The 21523-nt window shown below is 39.7% G+C and overlaps 1 protein-coding gene across 5 annotated transcripts in view; it reads left to right on the forward strand.

The window, feature by feature from the left end:
* LOC122543076 (transcription factor COE2) overlaps positions 1–17751 on the forward strand; it is a 263609-nt gene extending 245858 nt beyond the window's left edge. For all 5 annotated transcript variants that reach the window (XM_043681302.1, XM_043681303.1, XM_043681305.1 and 2 more), the window contains one exon: positions 13497–17751. In XM_043681302.1, the coding sequence (XP_043537237.1) occupies positions 13497–13528 (32 nt within the window). In that variant the 3' untranslated portion in view covers positions 13529–17751. The remainder of the gene's footprint in view (positions 1–13496) is intronic.
* The last annotated feature ends 3772 nt before the right edge of the window (positions 17752–21523 follow it).

A 21523-nucleotide genomic window follows, 5' to 3' on the forward strand; every position in this document is an offset into this window, starting at 1 on the left:
CTGAAAGTCCAGGTACACTACATCTACTGGATCTCCCTCGTCTATCTTCAGAGTTACATCCTCAAAGAATTCCAGAAGATTAGTCCCTTCATAAATCCATGCTGACTCTGACCTATCCTGTTACTACTATCCAGATGTGTTGTAATTTCATCCTTTATAATAGACTCCAGCAACTTTCCTACCACTGAGGTCAGACTAACTGGTCTATAATTTCCTGCTTTCTCTCTCCCACCTTTCTTAAAAAGTGGTACAATATTAGCCACCCTCCAATCCGCAGGAACTGATCTCGAATCTATCGAACTCTGGAAAATAATCACCAACGCATCCACGATTTCTCGAGCCACCTCCTTCAGTACCTTGGGATGTAGACCAACAGGCCCCGGGGACTTATCAACCTTCAGACCTAACTATCTCTCCACCACCAATTCCTGGCAAATATAAATTCCCTTAAGTTCAGGTCCTTCAGCCACTGTTACCTCAGGGAGATTGCTTGTGTCTTCCCCAGTGAACACAGATCTGAAGTACCAATTAAATCCTTCTGCCATTTCTTTGTTCCCCATAATATATTCCCCTGTTTCTGTCTTCAAGGGCCCAATTTTAGTCTTAACCGTTTTTGCCTTTCACATACCTAAAAAGGCTTTTACTATCCTCCTTTATATTTTTGGCCAGTTTACCTTCGTACCTCATTTTTTCTCTGTGTATTTCCTTCTTCGTAATTCTCTGTTGTTCTTCCCAGTCCTCCGTTTTCCCACTTATCTTTGCTATGTTGTACTTTTTCTCTTTTAACTTTATATGTTTCTTAACTTCCCTCATCAGCCACGACCACCCATGCCTCCTCCTAGGATCTTCCTTCCTTTTTGGAATGAACTGATTCTGCATCTTCTACATTATACACAGAAATATCCGCCATTGTTCCTCCATGGTCATCCCTGCTAAGGTATTGCACCATTGAACTTTGGCCAGCTGCTCCCTCATAGCTCCATAGTTCTCTTTATTCAACAGAAATATTGTCACTTCCGATTGTACCCTCTCTCTCTCAATTTGCAGATTGAAGCTTATTGTATTATGGTCACTACTTCGCAATGGCTCCTTCACTTCGAGGTCCCTGATCAATTCTGGTTCGTTGCACAATACCAGACCCAGAATTGCCTTCTCCCTGGTAGGCTCCAGCACTAGCTGTTCTAAGAAACCATCTCGGAGGCACTCCACAAAGTCTCTTTCTTGAGGTCCAATACCATCCTGCTTCTCCCAGTCTACCTGCAGGTTGAAATCCCCCATAACAACTGTAGTAACATCTTTGCGACAGGCCAATTTCAGCTCCTTTACATCCGGCATCCAGACTACTGTTTGGGGGCCTGTAGATAACTCCCAAGAGGGTCTTTTTACCCTTAGAATTTCTCAGCTCTATCCACACTGACTCCACATCCCCTGATTCTAGGTCCCCCTGCGCAAGGGACTGAATATTATCCCTTACTAACATGGCCACCCCACCCCCTCTGCCCGTCAGTCTGTCCTTATGATAGCCTTGAATACTCATTTCCCAGGCCCTGTCCACTTGAAGCCACGTCTCAGTTATCCCCACAATATCGTATCTGCCAATTTCCAAAAGAGCCTCAAGCTCATCCATCTTATTTCTAATGCTTCGTGCATTCATGTATAGTATTTTTAATTTGTTACTGCCCTCACCCTTCCCATCAATTCCTATTTCACTCAACCTTACAGCATGATCCATTTTTGAATTTTCTGCCTCAATTGATACAGTTGTCTTTCTTGACTTCCCTTGTTCTAACTTTCCCTTCAATTTCCTTCTTAAACATCCAGTTTGTCCCCTCCCCCCACACTACTTAGTTTAAACGTAGCTGTGTTGCAGTAGCAAACCTGCCTGCTAGAATGCTGGTCCCTAACCTATTAAGGTGCAAACCGTCTCTCTTGTATAATTTATGCTTACCACAAAACATACCTCAGTGATCCAAGAATTTAAATCCTTGCTTCCTGCACCAGTTCCCTAGCCACACTTTCAAGTCCATTATCTCCCTGTTTCTGGCCTCACCAGCCCGAGGAACTGGAAGCAAACCGGAGATAACACCCTGGACGTACTGCTTTTCAGCCTTCTTCCTAGTTGTCCGAAGTCACGCTGTAGTATGTTCCTCCTCTTCTTCCCGACGTCATTTGTGCCGACATGTACCACCACCTCTGGCTCTTCACCTTCGTCCTTGAGGATTTCCTGCACTCTGTCTGTGATGTCTTTAACCCTGGCACCAGGAAGGCAACACACCATCCTTAAGTCCCGCCTGCTGCCACAAAAACCCCGGTCAGTTCCTCTCACTATGGAGTCCCCTATTACCACAGCTCTGTGCGATGTCCGACTCTTCCGCTCTGCCTCCACGCCAACTTTTGATTGACAGACCTAGCCGCCTTGCGGACTGACAGTGTCATCTGTCTCTACTGTTTCCAAAAGATTCAACTTGTTCCTGACAGGTACTTCCCCCGGGGTCTCTTGCACCTTTATCCTCTCTGCCTTCCTCATCATCTGCTCTCTTCTGGTATGGTTGGTGTAATAACCTCGCTGAAGATCTTGTCCAGAAAGATTTCGTTCTCTCGGATGAGCCTAAGGTCCTTGAGTTCTTTCATCAGTGCTGCAATGTGCTCTGTCAGTAGCTGAACGTGCACACACTTTCCAGTTTAGATTAGATTAGATTACTTACAGTGTGGAAACAGGCCCTTCGGCCCAACAAGTCCACACCGCCCCGCCGAAGCGCCACCGACCCATACCCTTACGTTTACCCCTTACCTAACACTATGGGCAATTTAGCGTGGCCAATTCACCTGACCTGCACATCTTTGGACCTTGTGAGGAAACCGGAGCACCCGAAGGAAACCCACGCAGACACGGGGAGAACGTTTATACGAGCCAGACACACCAGAGTCATTGACCTCCCACATCAAGCATGTAGCACACTGAACCAGCTTGACAGTCATGACTTCACCCACTTCAGCTGTGGCGTAATCACTTCACTCAACCTCCTTGTCAAAGACTCCTGAGCTAAAGCCTCACTCTTCAATCCACAGGAACTTCCTTGGACCCTCTTTTTGGGGCAAGTTTGTGGATTTTAAATTTAGGTTAGAGGAGGAGGGTGGAGGGAGGCCCTACTTTGTAGGACCTGGGGTCTAGAACACACCCACTCAAATAACAATCACTTACCTTCCCGACCGGCTTTGCGCTCCGACTTCACTTCCGCCCTGCTCCCGCCGCTCTCTGCTGCAAAAAAAAATCTGTTGAAAGAGATGTTAGATTAATTTTTCTTTTTCAGATAGATGTTAAAAACTCAAATCAAACAAGAACAGGTCAGGCTCCTGTGTCCTGATGAGGCATCCTTGATTTTTGGAAAAAAACATTCAAAAGATTTGTGGATAGGGAACGAAAATGGAGTTGAGTTTATAAGATGAATGGTGGAACAGCCTCAAGGTGCAATATGGTGTACCTGTGCTCCAGTTTCCTCTGTTCTTCTTCATCAATCAGCACCACCAAAATCATTTTAACTGGTCATGAATCTTACTGCCATTTGTTGAATGTTGTTGTGAACAAACTGATTGGTGCAAATACCTACAAAACAACAGTCATTGTACTTCCAAGTAACTTGTTGGTTAATTAATGTGTTGAGATGTTGAGTGTGAGAAAGTCTCTGTACAATCGTGAGTGCTTCCTTAAATATTCCTCCTGCACTAAAATAATGATTTGTATCCCACTTTTTGCTTTTTTGACTTCATTGGGTTTTCAGGTAGGTCAAATGAGACCTGTGAGTTTTTTAAGTGTTTTACAATGAAACTCAGATATACAAATCATTTTGAGAACCAGACTAAAAAGATCAAATGGCCAATTAAGAACTAACAAAAGTAAAATGGAATAAAATACTTTTGTTTTAAATCTTAGTACTTTGTTTCATACTTTGCATCAGTCTGCTATTTGTCCAGATTGAGGTGCTATCATATTTATAGGGAAAAGGTATTAAGAAATAATGTTTTCTGTAGCTGGTGCTGAAATTTGAGGTGATGCTTTGAGATTTCCTGTCAAGATGACAGTCATTAGGGGGTGCAAGTGAAAAAGGAGAACAAACTAAGTACAGTACAGAAGAATGCAGAATTTGTGCTTAACTCACTTGACAAATTAAAAATAATTTAGTTTGAAAAATTTCTTCTAAAAAGGAACAACAAAGCAGGATCAAAATCAGGAAATGTTTCAACTGAACTGTGAGCAAACATTTTAGAACAATTGCTTTCTTGTACTTTGTACAACCTTTGATACCAGTTCTCCCAGCTGACTGCTCCACTTTTCTGACAAGCTCTGAGAATATCTGTCTATAACAGTGTAACAAGAGGGTATAAAGAAGGGTGATTTTCATCTATTTACTGCACTGTACACACTGCAAGATGGGATACTAGGGAAAGGGCAACTAAAGACCAAACACTCCTACCCATTTCCTGCAAACGCTGAGACAATTTTGAACACTAGATGAACATACAGACTTAGGAGCAGGAGTAGGTCACTCCATCCCTCTCTTTGTTTTAAAAATATTCAAAGATTATGTTTCCACCATTGTTGAGGAAGAAGGCTCCAAACGCTCAATGTCGTAGTGAAAATCACTTCCACAAACTCAACCCAACTACATGAGCCAAAAAACTGTAAGATGCAGCCCTTCGTTCAAGATTTTCCCACAAACTCCAACCAAGACACATAAGGATCTCCTGTGTCTTTAGTAAGTCACCTCTTGCATTTATCAATGCTAGCAGATATAAGCCTAGCTTGTCCAGCATTTCTATATAAGTGAACCTGCCTATCCCAGGTCTTCATCCAAGAAATCTCCTCTGAACTGCTTCCAGTGTAATTCTATCATTTCTTAAATAAGAAGACGAATAGTGCATACAGATGTGGTCTCATCAATGCCTTAAAAAATCAAAACCTAACTTTGCATTTGTCGTGACATGAGGGCATGAAGAGAAATCACATTGAAAACTGTATTCTCTTTTCTGTTTTTTTGTTTAAATTACGTTTCTTTTAAAATAGATAACCTTGCTAGACATAAAATAGCAGATGCTGATCATGTGATCATATTTCCAGAAGCCTTTGAACCTCAAGCACTGTACTGACATTCCAGCTAAAACTGTCACAAAGGACTTCGAGATGAGTTGTCTGCTTCCAGTCACGTTTGGACAAAGAAAAATATTAAGACTTATTAAGCTGAAGTGGACACTGGTGGACCTCATAATAGACACTGTTGGGGAAGTGAAGTTGCATTATCAGCTTAACAACCTTTCAATTAAACTACGAAATGGACCCTCTAATGCACCTAAAATGCCCATTTCTTTGCCAAAAGAATGAAATCTGAACTTGGTAAAATATTTAAATATACAATACTGAGATTCTAAGGCAGTTGCAGTTTGACCTCCAGAGGGAATGTCGAACTTCAGGCTTTGGTGGCACTCTGTATCAGACCCTTCATCTCTATCTCTAATGTGGAGGCTGGAAGGAAGCCGACACTTTGCCTGAAATAAGAAAAGCTACTGGCTCCAGCTCACTGAGAAATTATTGGACACTGACCTCAAGGAAGTTTAAATTCATGATCTATCAACCTCAGCCCTGTCTTCTTTCATCGACTGAGTGGTTGTGTTTGTGTGAATGGAATAGCATGTGATTCCCTCACATTTTGAATGTTTTGCTCATAAATCCCAGTTTTGGCGTTCAAGGATTTAGATGTGAGTTTCATTCAAAAATTGGATTCCAAAAGCCAAGATTTGAAGAACACCCTTTGGCCTATTTCAGTAGGGAGAGTATCAAACAGTACTTCACAGTTTCGAGTTAAGAGGGAAAAAAATCAATCACCCATTTTCTGTGACAAATTTGAATCTTCTTGCAATAGATAAGATCATTCTCCTAGCTTTCCTAATGACTTGCCTTATCTTCACTCTTAACTTTTCAAGATTTATGCACTTGAATTTCCAGATTCCTTTGCCTCGCAGGACTTTGCAATCTCTCAACAGTTTAATAAAATGCTTCCTTTTATATTCTTCCCATCAAAATAGATGTTTTCAGATTTTCTCTCATAATTCCTGTTATGGACCAGGCCAGACCCCCCCCCTCCAAACATTTTAAGAACTTAACTTTTCATTTTCTTTTTGGCAGATGTAAAGTGGATATTCCAGGAGTGTTGCAGCTGGTCAAACCACTTAGCTTTAAACAAAACAGAATTTATTTAAACATTATGGATGAAACATGAACAAACAAAAACAGAATTTAGAATAACTTAACTTATTTGATAACCCAACTGACACAATATGGCAAAAGATAAATTCAAACACAGGTTTTTACAGGCAGGAGAGATCTCAGAGAGAAAGTTCAGGCAAAACCTCTGCTGAAACACGGAACCTCTTTTCATTACAGCTGCTTCTCTTGGGCACCAGCAGTTTTTAGCTGCAAAAAACAAACCTAATGAGAAAAAAAGCTGAACTGGGAGAACTGGCCACTCCCCTGCCATTGTTCAAAGTAACCAATTCCAGACAAATCAGTACCTCTGCTTTTACGACACCACTTGAAAAAAAAACCAAAGACAACATAACCTTGTTAAAGGAGCAGCATCGTTACACTCATTTGACAAATTTTTGCCCAATCATGGAACTCATCTATATCCTTTTATAGCATCATTTATATTCTTCATGATTTACAATGCTATCTATCTTTGTGTCACGACAAAAACAACCTGCAGATGCTAGAATCCAAAGCAGACAGGCATGAGACTGGAAGAACACAACAAGCCAGGAGGTAGAGAAGTCAACGTTTCAGGTATAACCCTTCTTCAGGACTATCTCAGTGAACTGAGCAATCATACCTTTGTTTTCTTTAACCAGATCATTTATATAAACTGAAAAAAAGTTGAGGCCCGAGGACTGATCCCTGTGGCACACCACTCCATAATACATCTTACTAATGGAAAATGACCCATGTATCCCTATTCTCTGTTTCCTCTTAGCTTGCTAATCTTCTATCCATGCCAACATGAACTTTTATGTTCCACAATAACCTTTGATTTGGCACCTTCTCAAATTCCTTCTGGAAATCTAAGTTTAGTCCATCCCCTTGTTCCCTTTTATCCACAGCACAGGTTACTTCAAACAACTCAAAAAAGATTGAACAAGATTTGCCTTTCACAAAACCATGTTGAATCTGCCAGATTAACCTGAACTTTTCTAAGTGTAGTGAAATACTATCTTTAAGAAGAGATTCTAACATTTTCCCCACTGTTAAGCTTTTTTCAACTTAACATTTGTTCAGCTAAATGGCCTATTGTTCCTTGCTTCCTGTCTCCCTCCTTTCTTAAATAAATGAGTTACATACCTTATAAAAAGGAACAGCTTTCCTCTTACACCTGGTAAAACACACAAGAGCCTCAGTGCAGCATCTGTCACTTTTCAAAAATTTAGGATCCCAGTATCATTTTCAAAGGTTAATGGGCCTGGAATGATTTAATCCACTTTTACTGGCCACTGCGGAAACAGTTTTCTCAGCAAGCCAGGAGCTGTAGAAACTTGCTCTGCAGTTTCCTCAATCCTCCTCAGTAGGCAGTGCCAGCTTAACTCATTATTGTGCACCCAAATGCCATGAATATCACAAGTTATAACAGGTGGGCTTTTGAACATTATTAGTCAAAAAGAGACATTTGAGTTTAAAAAGAGCAGCAGACTGGAAGAGAGGTTAAGGAAGAGAGAGGACATTTCAAGGTAGAAGCATCTACTGTCCAACACATCTTTAACTTAAATTGAAATAGTGGTTTTGTTTGGCCAGTGTACCATCACCCATGAGTGAACTCTCTCCAAGGGAACCTTTCTTGGCTTATTTGGAGTTCTGCCCCCTCTGCACTTGAACACGGTGGCCACTCCAGAAATCTGAGCTGGCTCTGCTGCTTTGCTGAACCTCCAGGCCAAATGGAAAATTGCAACTGGCATCTTGCAATTTTCTGGAAGACGATTTTATGAGGCTGGTAACCCACCAGATGCAGGTTGCTGGGTCTGCCACCCTATAAGTCACCTGCACAAAAAAGACCTGAAAATGGATGGAACCGGTACGTCAGCCAGTATGGTATTTTTAGCACCCACTTGCCTCTATTCCTAGTAGCAGAAGAGGTTCAAAATTTAGAGAAGAGAATCTGTTCAGAAACAATGAACCAACAAGCTTTCTGTTGGAAAACCTCAGACTGCATCAAGCATATCCCGGGCATGGCAGGAACACTGTGCGAGAGTTTTGGATGGCCAAGAACCTTTGCAGGAGACTAGCCAATCATAATACTCTCTCTTTTCGAGAAAGGACGCCACCACCCCAACAATGTTATATGTCACTATCCCTTAATTCATCGCTCACTATGATTGCATTGTTGCCAGATGTGGGTTACAGGAGAAAGTGGGGAGGTGAAGATGAAGGAGCATGAGAGATTGCCACACACACCTTTGAAAGCAATCTTCAACTATGTTCACAATACTCATCAGGAACTTCAGGATGGGTCATGGACTGAATGTGGGGGGACTGTAATGGTTTCATGACAACATCTGTCATTAAGATGGTTTTACAGCCAGAACCTTACAACATTCAAACCTTAAGAGAACTGCAAGAAGCGAAATGAAAATGATAGTGACTGGAAACAGCTGAGCTCTGTTGTGACCTCATGACTGTCATATTATTCATAGGCATGTAAACCTTAATTCCAATGATGCTGTAAATGAATTTAAGTGAACATGGTGCAACTCTGATCGAGATTATGACAATTTAATCTTCAGTCTGCGCTAAACTGGCACCTGAAATGGCTGCGGAGGGTATGACAAATGACTCACTGCCGATTGGCTGTGAAGAGCAAAGTCAACATTACATCATTGTCTTAGTTGCTTCTTCACAGAAGTATCTTTTCAGACGCCTTGTCTGGATCTTGTGTCACTGAAGCTGGGGAAATGAATTTCAAATCTGATGGGTTTATCTTTACAGGCACAAATGGCAAATAAATATTTCTGGATAAATTATGATTTAGCTAAAAGCAGAGCAAGAGAGAGGGAAAGTGATGGTTCCTTGATGTATCCCCAAAGATCTTAGTGAGCAGCTACTTTGAGCTGTTTGTGACATGCAAACCAGGATCATATTATTTGCCCCGGCATGCTTTCAGCAAAGAGGATTTTCCTGGGAGTGAAATTTATGGTCCACTCTTCCTGGACAGTTTCATTACATGGGATGCATTTAACTATTTACTGTTCACTTGAATGTTAGCATTTTAATGCAATCTTTCAGGAACTAAAAATTTTGATTTTGTTTTTAGGGGGAAGTAAAATATAAAAATGTCAATTTACTTTTGGCACATATTTACTGCCAATGAGAAATCTTAAGTTATTCACCTCTTCTTGCCTCCACTTCTCCATGTTTTTCATCCCATCTCTCCAGAAAGCATGGATTTGTGTAAAGTAGCAGTCACAAATGAACAGTTATATCACATTGTGAACATGTAAAAGCCTTTCACAGAACTGATTATTAAATAAAGTTTGACACGAATCCATTTAAAAAGATATCAGGTCAAACGAACAGAAGCTTGTCCAAACAAGAGTTTTTAAGGAATGCCTTTAAGATTGAATGAGGTGGAGAGGTTCAAAGGTTCAGGGAGGGAATTCTAGAACTTAGAATCAATTGAATGTGTGGCTGCCAATGGTTGAGCAATTAAAATTGGGAGATACACCAGAGGGCAGAATTGAAAGAACACAGATACCTTGAAGGCTTGTCAAGCTGAAGGAGATTAAAGAACTCAGGAGTGGTGAAGCCTTGGAGGGATTTTTAAAAAAAGAAGAGAATTTTAGGATCCAAGCACAATTGTGATCGGTAAATTGGATACAATAAAAATGAGGACAAAGGCTGCAGAGTCCATCCAGTACTTGTTATGTTCATCAAGGGCAAGCCAAATGTAGCGAGCATTCACAAATCATTCAAAAATAGCAGGATTCGCAATTAAACCCAATTTTCTTTTCAGCTGTCCAATAACACAGATGCTTTCCAGCAGAGTTCACAGGATAGCAAAAAGGAATTAAAACATTGACTAATTTTTCCCTTCATGAGTCTAGAGGAGAGGGCTAAATTTGTTCAGCTCAAAGAACACACAGATTGGTAACTGAGCCTGAGGTTTGTCAAGTATGTGTGCCTCAGCATCATATTTGGTTCAATTGACCATGTGGGAAGCAAAGTCTCATTTAAAAAAAAAGACGATTTGGCTTCCACAGTGAACCTGAATATTTAATCTGCCGTGAGATTAAAGCAATGAGTAAAGTGTCAATATTTATGCAACCAGAGGTGCAGAAAATAATTAAATGCTTTATGTCAGAATAACATATATGCCAGAAAGGTTTGGCCAGACTATCTTCCTTCATGATGCTGGAAGTGATTAACTTTGAACTGTTTGAACTGACAAAATAAATTGTTTGAGTTTATCTCTTTTTTGCATGCTTTCTTTAGTGCATTGCTGTACTCTTTGACAAAAGGGAAAGAAAACCTTGGAGTCTGATGAGGATTTTTCTCTCATTATTTCAACCTTTCTTCCTCTCAGCTTTTTTGTTTAGATATAATTATTGTCAGTTTTCTTCATTTTCTTGTTTATCCTTCATCTTACGTCTTGTTCCTCCTCTGCATTATTTGGGTTTTTCATTCTCGGGATGTCGGTGTCGCAAGACCAGTAATTACAGCCCATTCGTAAGTTTCCTTGAAGAGATGAGGGTAGCCACATTGTTAAATAAAACAGATTCGCTTGCTAGGGCATTTCAGATGGTAACCACATTGCTGTGAATCTGGAGTCACATAATATGTGAAGCTGCGTAAGATGAGCAAATTTTATTCCCTAAATCACTGCATCAGGTGGATTTTTTTGTGACAATCCAGTAAGTTTGTAGTCCCATTAATGATCCTCAGTTTCATTCCAGATATTATTTAATTGACTGAATTTAAGTTTCCCAGCTGTTATGGTGACTTTTGAGCTGGTGTCTCAAATAATTCGTTCAGGATTCTGGATTGCCAGACGAGTAACATGTTCATCAGTTCTGGATCCTCACTCTGATCAAATTGCAAGGCATTCTTACTCTTGATTTATCCCTTCAGATAATCAAAGTAAGTGTGAGATTGTTCATAAGCTCCCACCGTTTTCCCTTCCCCAGCACTGACCGAACCATAATTCTTCCTCCCTCATTCTACCTTAATTGGACCATTGATGATTCCACATTCCCTCCAATTCAACTGAAAAGATAGAAATATTTCTTCATTTAAAATTCATTTAATGCAATTGAGTTCAATTTGGAAAATATTTTTCAGGCTTTTAAAGTTAAAACAAATATGCTTGAGCTTCAGCCTTCTTTCTCTTGTTCCTTCTGAATGATAGTATTTCAATGGTGATCCCCATGATAGAAACTATCAAGCGTGGAATAATGAGAAAGTCAGACAAGTCACATTAGAGCAAAGATAACAACTCAGGCTGTTTACATGGTGTGTTGGGAGATTAAAGATATGGATCAAATTCCAACAAAAGGATGAATGCCCTTTGTGTGTTCTTATACTGAAACAGACCACAAACTTCAACAAAAGAAATAAAATTCAACTTGCTCTGGCTCAGAGGGCCTGTTGTATTGAAGTACATTGAAGCATTGAATACCTGAGGAGTCATGAGAAAACAAAGTCGATACGAATTTTACAATGTCAAAACCAGAATGAGATAAACACACTGCAGAGAACAAAAATTGTTGATCTGTCTCAATGTTAAGGCTTGCAAATAAATAACATTATTAATGATCAGCATCTTTGATTCATTCAAATCTCTCGTATGCTGTTCAGTTCAAATTTTGTCACATCAACCAGGTTTTCCTTTACAGACTTGGCCCGGTTTATATTTTGATACAGGATTGGCAAAATCTCACAAGCAGATACGAGTTTTATCGTTTTAATATAAATGGGATACCAGTCAAAATGAGAGACAAAGAAAACATACCTAGCATCTCATTGCACATCAGTGCTAGCATGGCATTGTTAATCTGAAGTTATCAGAGTAGGATGCACCTCAGCCAGCAAATAAATTTCCAAGGCTCCAATAACAAAATAATTTAGGAGAGATTTTTAAAAGTGGCATAACGGTGCTCCATGTTCAAGTATATGTAAAATCTAATTCCTGAGAAAGCATTGAGGATACTGGGCTTGTATTTTCTCAGAAACCGGAGACTTTAAATTCTCATCATAATTTGTTATATTTACAAAATTGAACAGCAAGTTGCAGCAAATAACTCAAGTTAGGGTGGCACAGTGGCTCAGTGGTTAGCACTGCTGCCTCACAGCACCAGGGACCCAGAATTCATTCCAGCCTTGGGCAATTGTCTGTGTCGAGTTTGCACATTTTCCCCATGTCTGCAGGGGTTTCCTCCCATAGTCCAAAGATGTGCAGGCCATGCTAAATTGCCCATAGTATCCAGGGATGTGTAAGTTAGATGCATTCGTCAGGAGTAGGGAAGGGTACAGGGTAGGGTAGGGTATAAGGTAGGGAAATGGGTCTGGGTGGGTTACTCATTGGAGGGTTGGTGTGGACTTGTTGGGTCAAAGGGCCTGTTGTCAGAGTGTAGGGATTCTAATTCTAATTCTGAATTCCACAAGTAAAAACCATTCAGGGAAGTCAGCAAAAAATATTTTACTTTACTGGTAATAATGTTCAATAGAAAGCCACTGATGTGTGAGGAGATTCAAGAGAATAAGACACATTTCTGGAAAAGGAAAAGATTGAGCAAAGTAAAACAAGGCACATGATTGACCTAACAGAAAGGCTTATTGGACCTGTTGGCTTTCTCTTGGAAGGTGAAGGCTTGAGTTAGGTAGAAAAGGATGAATGGGCCACTTTAACACCTCTTGCTTGCAACTGATAAGGCAATTGAGCAACCAAGAATGAGTGGAAGAACAAGTTCAAATCGATGCATTAATTTAAAACAAAAAGAAAATAGCAGTTTCATGTGATCAAAGTACCATTCAATGTTGCACTGCACTAATACCCACATAGACCAAATACCAAATTTTGACAGCTCTGTGCACTGTATGAGCAGACTGCATTTGGAAATGTGAAGTTCAGCCCAGATCTAATAATTATATTGAAAAGAACAAGTTATCAAAGCACTAGATGAGGACACCAGTGGACTAGCCCCTTATAAATATCTTGCCAATGCTTGCTGACTTGCCTCACGGATGGCCCATTTGACGAAGTACTCCAGTGAGACCCAAGGCCATCAGGACAGGAGGTAAGAACAAAAAGCACAAACAAAAGTTTTCTTTTGAAATATTGTTTAAGTTTATGAAAATTGGTTTTCTCTGACCTGGCCTTGTTATCTCAGTGTTCTATATTTATCTGGAATGGATGTATAAAATACATGCATGTATTTGTTTATATTTTTCCCTCTGTCTTTTCTAGCCATGACTGGGCTCGTAGTTCCTCCGATGTGAGACTGTTTACTTCTGTCACTATATCACATTCCAGGGAGCAAAGTTCGTCCACTACAAAAATACCATCACCAGAATCCACAGCTGTCAAAAATATTAGCAGGCGTTCCCTTGGAAGCCAGGAACAAAGCTGACTTTCTTCATCGAATGGACTGAGTGAATTCCCCATAGTGTTGTGGAAAACTCAGTTTCACCTGCATTCAAGGAATCGCCTCAAACTTATGGAAGTGATGGACAAAGTGGTGGGGGGTGAGGGGGAGCAGTGAGAGAAGAGAGAGAGATCTTAAAAAAATGCTATTTTCTATTTTGGATAACAGTTTACGTGGCAGTTCTTTTCTGTTAGAAAGTAAATCTTTGGATACAAGAACTGGCTGATTATCTAGATACTTAAATAAATCAGACAGAAGATCTTTTTCTAAAATTCAACTGAATTTAAAATATTAATAAATTGCTCAGTATGTGTGGTAAGATTAGAAGTTAATAGTTTAAGAAATATTACAGTAATTTAAAGAGACGGTATTCTTTATTGTTAGCTTATCTGGGCTGCAATTCAGAAATTACAAAACTCCCAATGTATTGAATGGTTTTAAGCACCTCTGAGAATGAAATGGAACTATGCAGATCACAGGATGGCTCCAGGGTTCGTCCCATTTGTGGACTGATCAGGGTCAAGATCATACACTGATTCTGTAATTGGCTGAAGCAATTGCTGGGTTAGGGAAATGTGTCAACCAATCCAATCCAAATATTTCCTGCCAGAAAGTGCATGCATAAGTGTGTTTGTCACACTGTGTAATGTCTGTAGTGCACTGTGTGTGTGTGGTACATGAGTGTTGTGGGGCAATGTGTTTCATATAGGTGAGAGGTATGTTTGTGGTGTGCATGTGTGAGATCCATGTGTGTGGTACGTGTGTTCCTTGTACAGGTGATGCGCATGTTGAGTGTGTGGTATTTTATATAGTAAGTGTAGAATTGGCATCATCCTGGCAGACCATAAGGAAATTCTCTTGTAAGAGATAGATGACTGATGGGTGTGGTTAACCTGCAGGTCACTATTCTTCAGGCGAGGGGTGAGGTTGAGAAGGCAGGACCTTCATGGGAACTTCAGCCAGGAATTGAACCCATACAGTTGGCGTCATTCTGCGTCAGAAACCAACCAACCAGTCAACTGAGCTATCTGAGTCCCATGTATATGTGCTGTATGGTCTGTGTGTTTTGTGTGTGTGATACATGTGTGAAGAGTTTGGGTAAAGACAAGACTTAGCTGCCATGTCTTTATTGAGCAGATTGTTGACATTCACTGTCTATGTTTACACATTAATGGCTATTTTAATGAGGTGTTGGAGTTTACTGTATCACAACAACATTCTTCAGGAGATACATGACGAAAATAGAAGCAGAAAAATGAGCTGTGCAAATTCTTTCCACCAAAATATTTTTCTTTTTGGATTTATTTAATACCTCCCTTTTTCTCAAACATACTTATCCCTTTGTTGTTGTGTTCCTCTGGAAACAGTTCAACAATTCTAATTGTGTTGCAGGGAGACTTCATCCATCTGTTTCACATAAGATGATGGCACAATGAAATAATGCTTACAATAGTTTTCAAATTATTTCAGTTTCAGTGGGCCGAACAATGAGATTGAGGGTCACCTCTCTCTGTTGGCCAGCAAGGATCCAAATTAAAATGCTGCAACAGGTATGAATCCACATCTTCAAACTCAGGACAAGCCAAATGAATAGTTATAGAGGTCACAGATGATGAAGTATGTGAAAGTGAAGTTTAATAGTAAGTTGGATTCGAATTGAGTGTCAGAGTGATGTTGAGAGCTCCAAACAGCAACAGGAAAATAGCTGTAAGCATTTGGTGCTCTCATGGTTCAAGATCAAAAAGCATGCTATGTTTACCAGTCCTCACCTTAAACAAACGCAAACTTCCAGGCTGAAGTAGGAAAATTGAAATTAGGGATAGCAAACTATCAAATTTAAAGATCCAGGCATCTTTTTTGCCTATAAGCAAATTAAGCTCCAATCAAGGGATGGCAAATAAGAACCCATTTACTAAAAAGCTTTAAATAACAATTAAGAGGTACACAAGTTATATTGTTATGTTCACAAGGACAGCAGTGCAAGTTTAAATTAGGCCAGAAAAGTCTTTACACTTTCTAATTAGTTCCTTCTTGCTCATTTGCACTTTTCTTATAGAACACAGCAAAGACTATTACCAAATGTATGAGACAATTTCACCAGTGAGCATTCTTCCAGACTATTCTTACACAGCTAGTTGTTTGTTTCACACGAAGATGTGTGCGAGCAGTGCAAGCTGACAATATGTCAGAAAATTGATCCAACCTGTTCCCCTCTCTAAAACACAGTACTGAACTACCTCGATGAGGCAACCAATACAAGAAACATTCAATTAAAGTGCAAATATCAGGGAAGGTCAGAGCCTTGGAATTAGGCTGTAAAACAATAATTTGCCGAAAATCTACTCTGCTGTTTCGTGGAGGTATTAATCCTACTGTTTAATTTCTGGTGATTTGAAACAGTAAAATGAAAGGGAGCTGTCTCTCAAATCAGAAGTCTACCATTCTCCATAAAATAGGCTGGCCAGCCTCAGCCTGCTGAATAGGTTAACCAAAATGAGTACTGTCACTTTAAACTGAGAGACTGAGCCTGTAACATATTGTATAAAGGTTAATTGATTTGAACAAAAGTGAGAAAAGTTCCTTGCACTTCAACACTGACTTTATAACTCAAATCCATCAAGAAGTTTGATTTTTTTAACTGGCATATTCAAATCATCTGTTTGATTTAATCTCCTCTCACTGAGCGGTGAGGGAGAAAAACATGCCAAGGTTGGAAATCTAAATGATCAGAACATTGCTGAAAATGCACAGCAACTCAGTCAGCTCTAGAATGGTCTGCTGCATATGGATATACAAAGAACACAGTTTGAAATATCAGCATTTTTTTTAACAAGCTACTATAATCCTCTCAACTCTCCCGCCTCCCCCCCCCCCAACCTCCCAGTTTAACATTTTGTTATTATTCTAATCTATTCTACACTCTTTCTCCATGCATGGTTAAAATTAAGATTAATGACAATATCTTTTCTCAATCACGTCTTCACAGAACCTCAAATCAAAAGTAACACTACACTTGTCAGGGTTCCTTTCCTTTTAGTACTAGCCAAATTTAAAACCAGAGACTTGGTGTATCCTGCTCACTGATTCTTTGATGGTCGCCCCGATTATAGTTCTTGGTTTCTTCAAAAAGCACTGACTAAACTCGCTGTGCATTTCCAGCATTTGTGATTTTTAAAATTTTGCATCTATTCCTAGGCAACACATCCTCAATACGAACAACTTTGATGTGTTTTGTATGTGGATTATAAATACTGCCTTGCATTTGTGTTTTTTTTTGCTGGGAGGGGAGGGAAATCTGTAGCTAAATATTAACATATCCATTGTGTTGAAATTTCATAATACAGTATGATGCAAAGGTAAAGTTTCTTCCTCAAGAGTTTGATTTGTAATAATTTTGTTGCACCTTTTGGCCTTTTTATTTGCATGTTTGATCCATGTAATTTTGGAACATAAAACCCTTGTATCCTTTGATATTTTGTAAGGCGATTCAATATATTTTCGTCTGCTGGCTCCATCTTTCAATTCAGCGATGCAGGAGTCTGCTTTGCAAACTAAATTACTTCTTTAAGGACTTCATGTAATTCTTGGGCCTTGATGAGTTAGGTGATCTCTCTCAGACAGGAGGGCAGGAAGCAGTAAGAACTCCTGTTCAGGGTTGCAACCAAAAACTCAAAATGATCTGTGAATATGATTTGGCTACTGTGCAAGAAGATAATGAATGCCCTTGATGAGCGAGTGGTCCCCTGACACATTATCTTACACCTGAATATTGTTCACTTGGATGAGATGTTAGAGAGGAGCCAATGTCCATCAACACTGCAAGAAGGAATCAGTGCCTCCAAGAAAGAAAATAAGGAGGGAAGAACTTGAACAAGAGTGTGACAAAAAATGTTGAACTTCTTCAAAGAAAAAACTGTTCCAATTTTGTTTTTTTGTTATTATGATGCCTGTCCTGTTGCCCATGTAACCAGCAAAACTTTTAAAACCAGAAAAGCAAATTTTGTTCTTATGTTTGCAAAACCTTAAATGATCAGAAAAAAATTTTGAATAAAAAATGTCACTTTTTGTGTTCATCAAGGTGAGGACATAATGTTTACAAAACACTCTGCACGTCATTTACTCTCCAGCAACAAATGAAGTACATTTCTGGGTGTAATACTTCAGGAAGGATTTGAATGCATTAGATAGAATGTGTAACAGGTCAATGAGAAGTGTACTGGAATGAGAAACTTCAGTCATGAAGATAGATTGAAGAAGAACGGACTGTTTTCCTTGGAGAGAAGGCTGAGGGTAGATTTGGTCAAAGGTTTAAAAATCATGAGAGATCTGGACAGACTAGATCTGGAGAAATAGCTCCCACACAAAAAATGGATCAAGAACTGGTTGCCATAGTTTTTAAGTATTTTGTAAAATGAGGAGACAGTGGGGTGACAATGAACTTTAACATATGAGTGGTTCGGGTCTGGAATTCCACTGTCTGGAATTATGCAGGACATGGATTCAATTGAGACATTCAAAACGGCACTAGATTAATTTTTAAATGAAAACAATGTGCAGGTTAAAAGGAAAAGGCAGGGTGTGACTCAAAGTCAAAATGTTCAGAAGGTCAGAACAGACACAGTGGGCCAAATGCCTCCTCTTGCAACCAACTTACAGATATAGCATCTTTAAAATAGAAAAATATGGCAAATTTGACATTGGACACAAAAGGAAAATTACAACAGATGACTAAAAGCTTCGTAAAACAAGTATAATCAGCACCTTAAAAGAGAATGGTGAGAGAGAGAGAGAGAGGTTCAAGAGGATAGTTCCATGTCTTGGCAGCAAAATGCAATGCAGCCAATGATTAGAATCAGGGATACTCAAAGCGCACAAATGAGTCAATGCATATATCTACAAAGAGTTTTGGGTTACAGGATACTCGAGGATAGATGCCGCATTGGGAAGTTGTTGTTAAAAGCAATGATTTCTTTATGCTGCTTGAACAATAGAACATATACTCAGCACCACAGAGCAATGCCTGTTACACAGCATCAGCTGAGTGAAATTAGTGTCATTTCAATTCAGTCAGGACTGGACGAAGATTGCCCCAGTTTTGCGTCATATTTGAGAAAAGGACCTTGGTCTAGACATTAATTCCAAGCAGAGGGGAGAGGGCAAGTGGCAATGGGTGGTAAATTGGACCAGTCCAAAACTGGCAATGTACGGAGTGAAAATAAATGTATTCAAAGCTGCAACAATACCCCTTCAGTGATGGAAATAGTCAGCCCAGTGTTTAAAGGTGAAAGCAATTTTCCAGATATAGGGCCGGCAACAGAGTTTATTTTTAAGTTACAGTCATGGAATCCCTCCAGTGTGCAAACAGTCCATTTGGCCAACAAGTCCACACTGACCCTCTGAAGAGTAACCCACCCAGACCCATTCCCCTACCCTATTACTCTACATTTACCCCTGACTAATGCACCTCACCTACACATCCCTGAACACTATGGGCAATTTAGCATGGCCAATTCAACTAACCTGCACATCTTTGGATTATGGGAGGAAGCCAGAGCACCCAGAGGAAACCCACACAGACATGGGGAGAATGTGCAAACTCCAAACAGACAGTCTCTTGAAGCTGGAATCGAACCCAGGTCCTTGGCGCTGCGAGCCACTGTGCCACCCACAGAAAGAATGGGAAACAATGTGAACAGAGAATAATGCTCAGGGTGATATTTGCAGTCAGTGAATGGAAGATGGCAAAGTTTAATCAATCACGTGATTTGTCCATCAATCACTTATTATCCAATTTCAACATGTTACTGCAAATCGAATTTCCTGTTTTCCCACTTAAATTATGTTTGTTTGTGGGGGAGTCAGAATGAGGGGAATAGAAGGCATACCTCCTGCCAGAATCACCTTAAGTTTGCTGATTCCTAAATTGGGAATTATTTTATGCCATATAGCCTGGACTACCTATGATTATTCCTGATTACATTTGACTATTTCTGACTACCTTTGACAGTGTGATAACATTTTACACACCCCATATCACCAGCACTTGAATACATTCGTGAAAGACCTTCAGGAGTGTCTACATCAATCTTTATGAGCACATCTTTGTGAAGCACGAGTGGTGAAGAAGGAGGATGAGGAAGAACAAAGACAGCTGAGAGAACAAAGTGAGGAACTATATAAAGATCATGCCTCTGATTGTACACAACTCATCCAGGTAAATCCTTTGCAGCTCTTAGTGAGTGGAATATATGAGAACATTTCATGATCAAAGAGGCATTTGGAGAAAACCACGAGTTTCTGAATGAAAACCAGTTCTAAATGGAAAAGTAAAAAGAAAACCAACATCCAGTTGTTTCAGGGAGCTACAGGGGGTTCTCAGAAATGGCAGAGTAACCAAGAATCAGCAAGACTTTTATGGGTTGTCAAGTTCTTCAAAGTTGAGGCTGAAATCAGTGACATGTGTTGTTTTGGAAGCTCCAACAGTTAACTCCCTCAAGAGAAAACACTTCTAATCCCTGAGACCACAACATTATGTGTTAGAACAGGCAAATGATCCTACACAATTAAGATGGAAGCTGTTATGAAGCATTTATTCTTCAAATTTCATTCAACCATGAGATTTTTAAGGTAGATGGACTTATCACTGCATGGCAGTGGATGACACGGAACAATATTCTCCTCTCAGAATTGTCAATCAGGAGGAATATTACAATAGGTACATGTCTCACCCTGAGTAGATATTGAATACCATCAAGGTCCAATTTGCTGCTTGACAGCTTTGCAGGAACTCTCAAACATCCTGAAACTTGCATGCCCCATTGCTTTAGCTTGCTTGATCTGCCGTACAAAATCTAAAACAACATGTCTGGATCCCTAGGGAAGTCACCTGACTGCCATGGTGACATAAGAATGAAATGGATAGAATTATCAGGGCTTTGTGAATGAATGCACCAAAGAGCCATTACATCACAGCAGATCAATAAAGCATTCTCATTGTTTTAGCAACGTCTACATAGATCACCCATCCCTACTGCCTTCTCCAACAGCTTCAAGGAAGGACTAATTCTTCAATCTAGGGCCTTGTGAGGTTACAACACATCAGATCACTTGGTCTCTTCCATAGCTATGCCAATAATAACTGCATGGTCTAATATGTCAGAATCAAATAACTGTCCCCTTTTCGGTGCCATTGGAGTCCATAAAAATACAATCTCAACATGAGTATGCTTACTTCTTTAACAGAACAAACTCCAAAATGAACAGTTACAGGCAAGAATGGGATTAATAAATAACATTATAATACAAGTTGACACATTGGAGTGAATGGTTTTCTGTATTCAACACAATGTGATGATTCCACTTGGTAGAGTCAATATGATTGTCCACAAGATGAACTAAATATAAGTTTTCTTTAAAACTTTGGCAAATTTTGAATAACCAAAGTCCTGATTTTATAATCATCGACAGGAATCAGAAGCAAAGACCAATCCAACATTGCTTTCTTGCTTCTGTCTCCAGCTTCCATTAAGCACGTTTTTGCAGCTCACAGGGCCTTAAAAGGTCTGATGCCTGAAGGAGCACAGCCAAACTGGAAATGGATTTGTGCTTATTCTGGAAAAAAATGAAGAAAAGGCTCACCTCTGCTACTCTCTTTTCCAATTATCATGGAGTTCTCTTGAATTATTAGTATAGGATATTGAGATTGCTGTTGTTTGCAACTTGAAGTTTAAGGACTGACTTGCACAATTTCTCTCCCCTTGTGTTCCAAAATGCAAATCTCTGCTGCCAAAGATGGCAATGCATATGGAATTGCTATGAAACGGTCAAATCATTATAGATTCCAGGAAGG

Source organism: Chiloscyllium plagiosum, chromosome 42 (genome assembly GCF_004010195.1).
Source record: "Chiloscyllium plagiosum isolate BGI_BamShark_2017 chromosome 42, ASM401019v2, whole genome shotgun sequence".
In the NCBI taxonomy this organism is placed as follows: Eukaryota; Metazoa; Chordata; class Chondrichthyes; order Orectolobiformes; family Hemiscylliidae; genus Chiloscyllium; species Chiloscyllium plagiosum.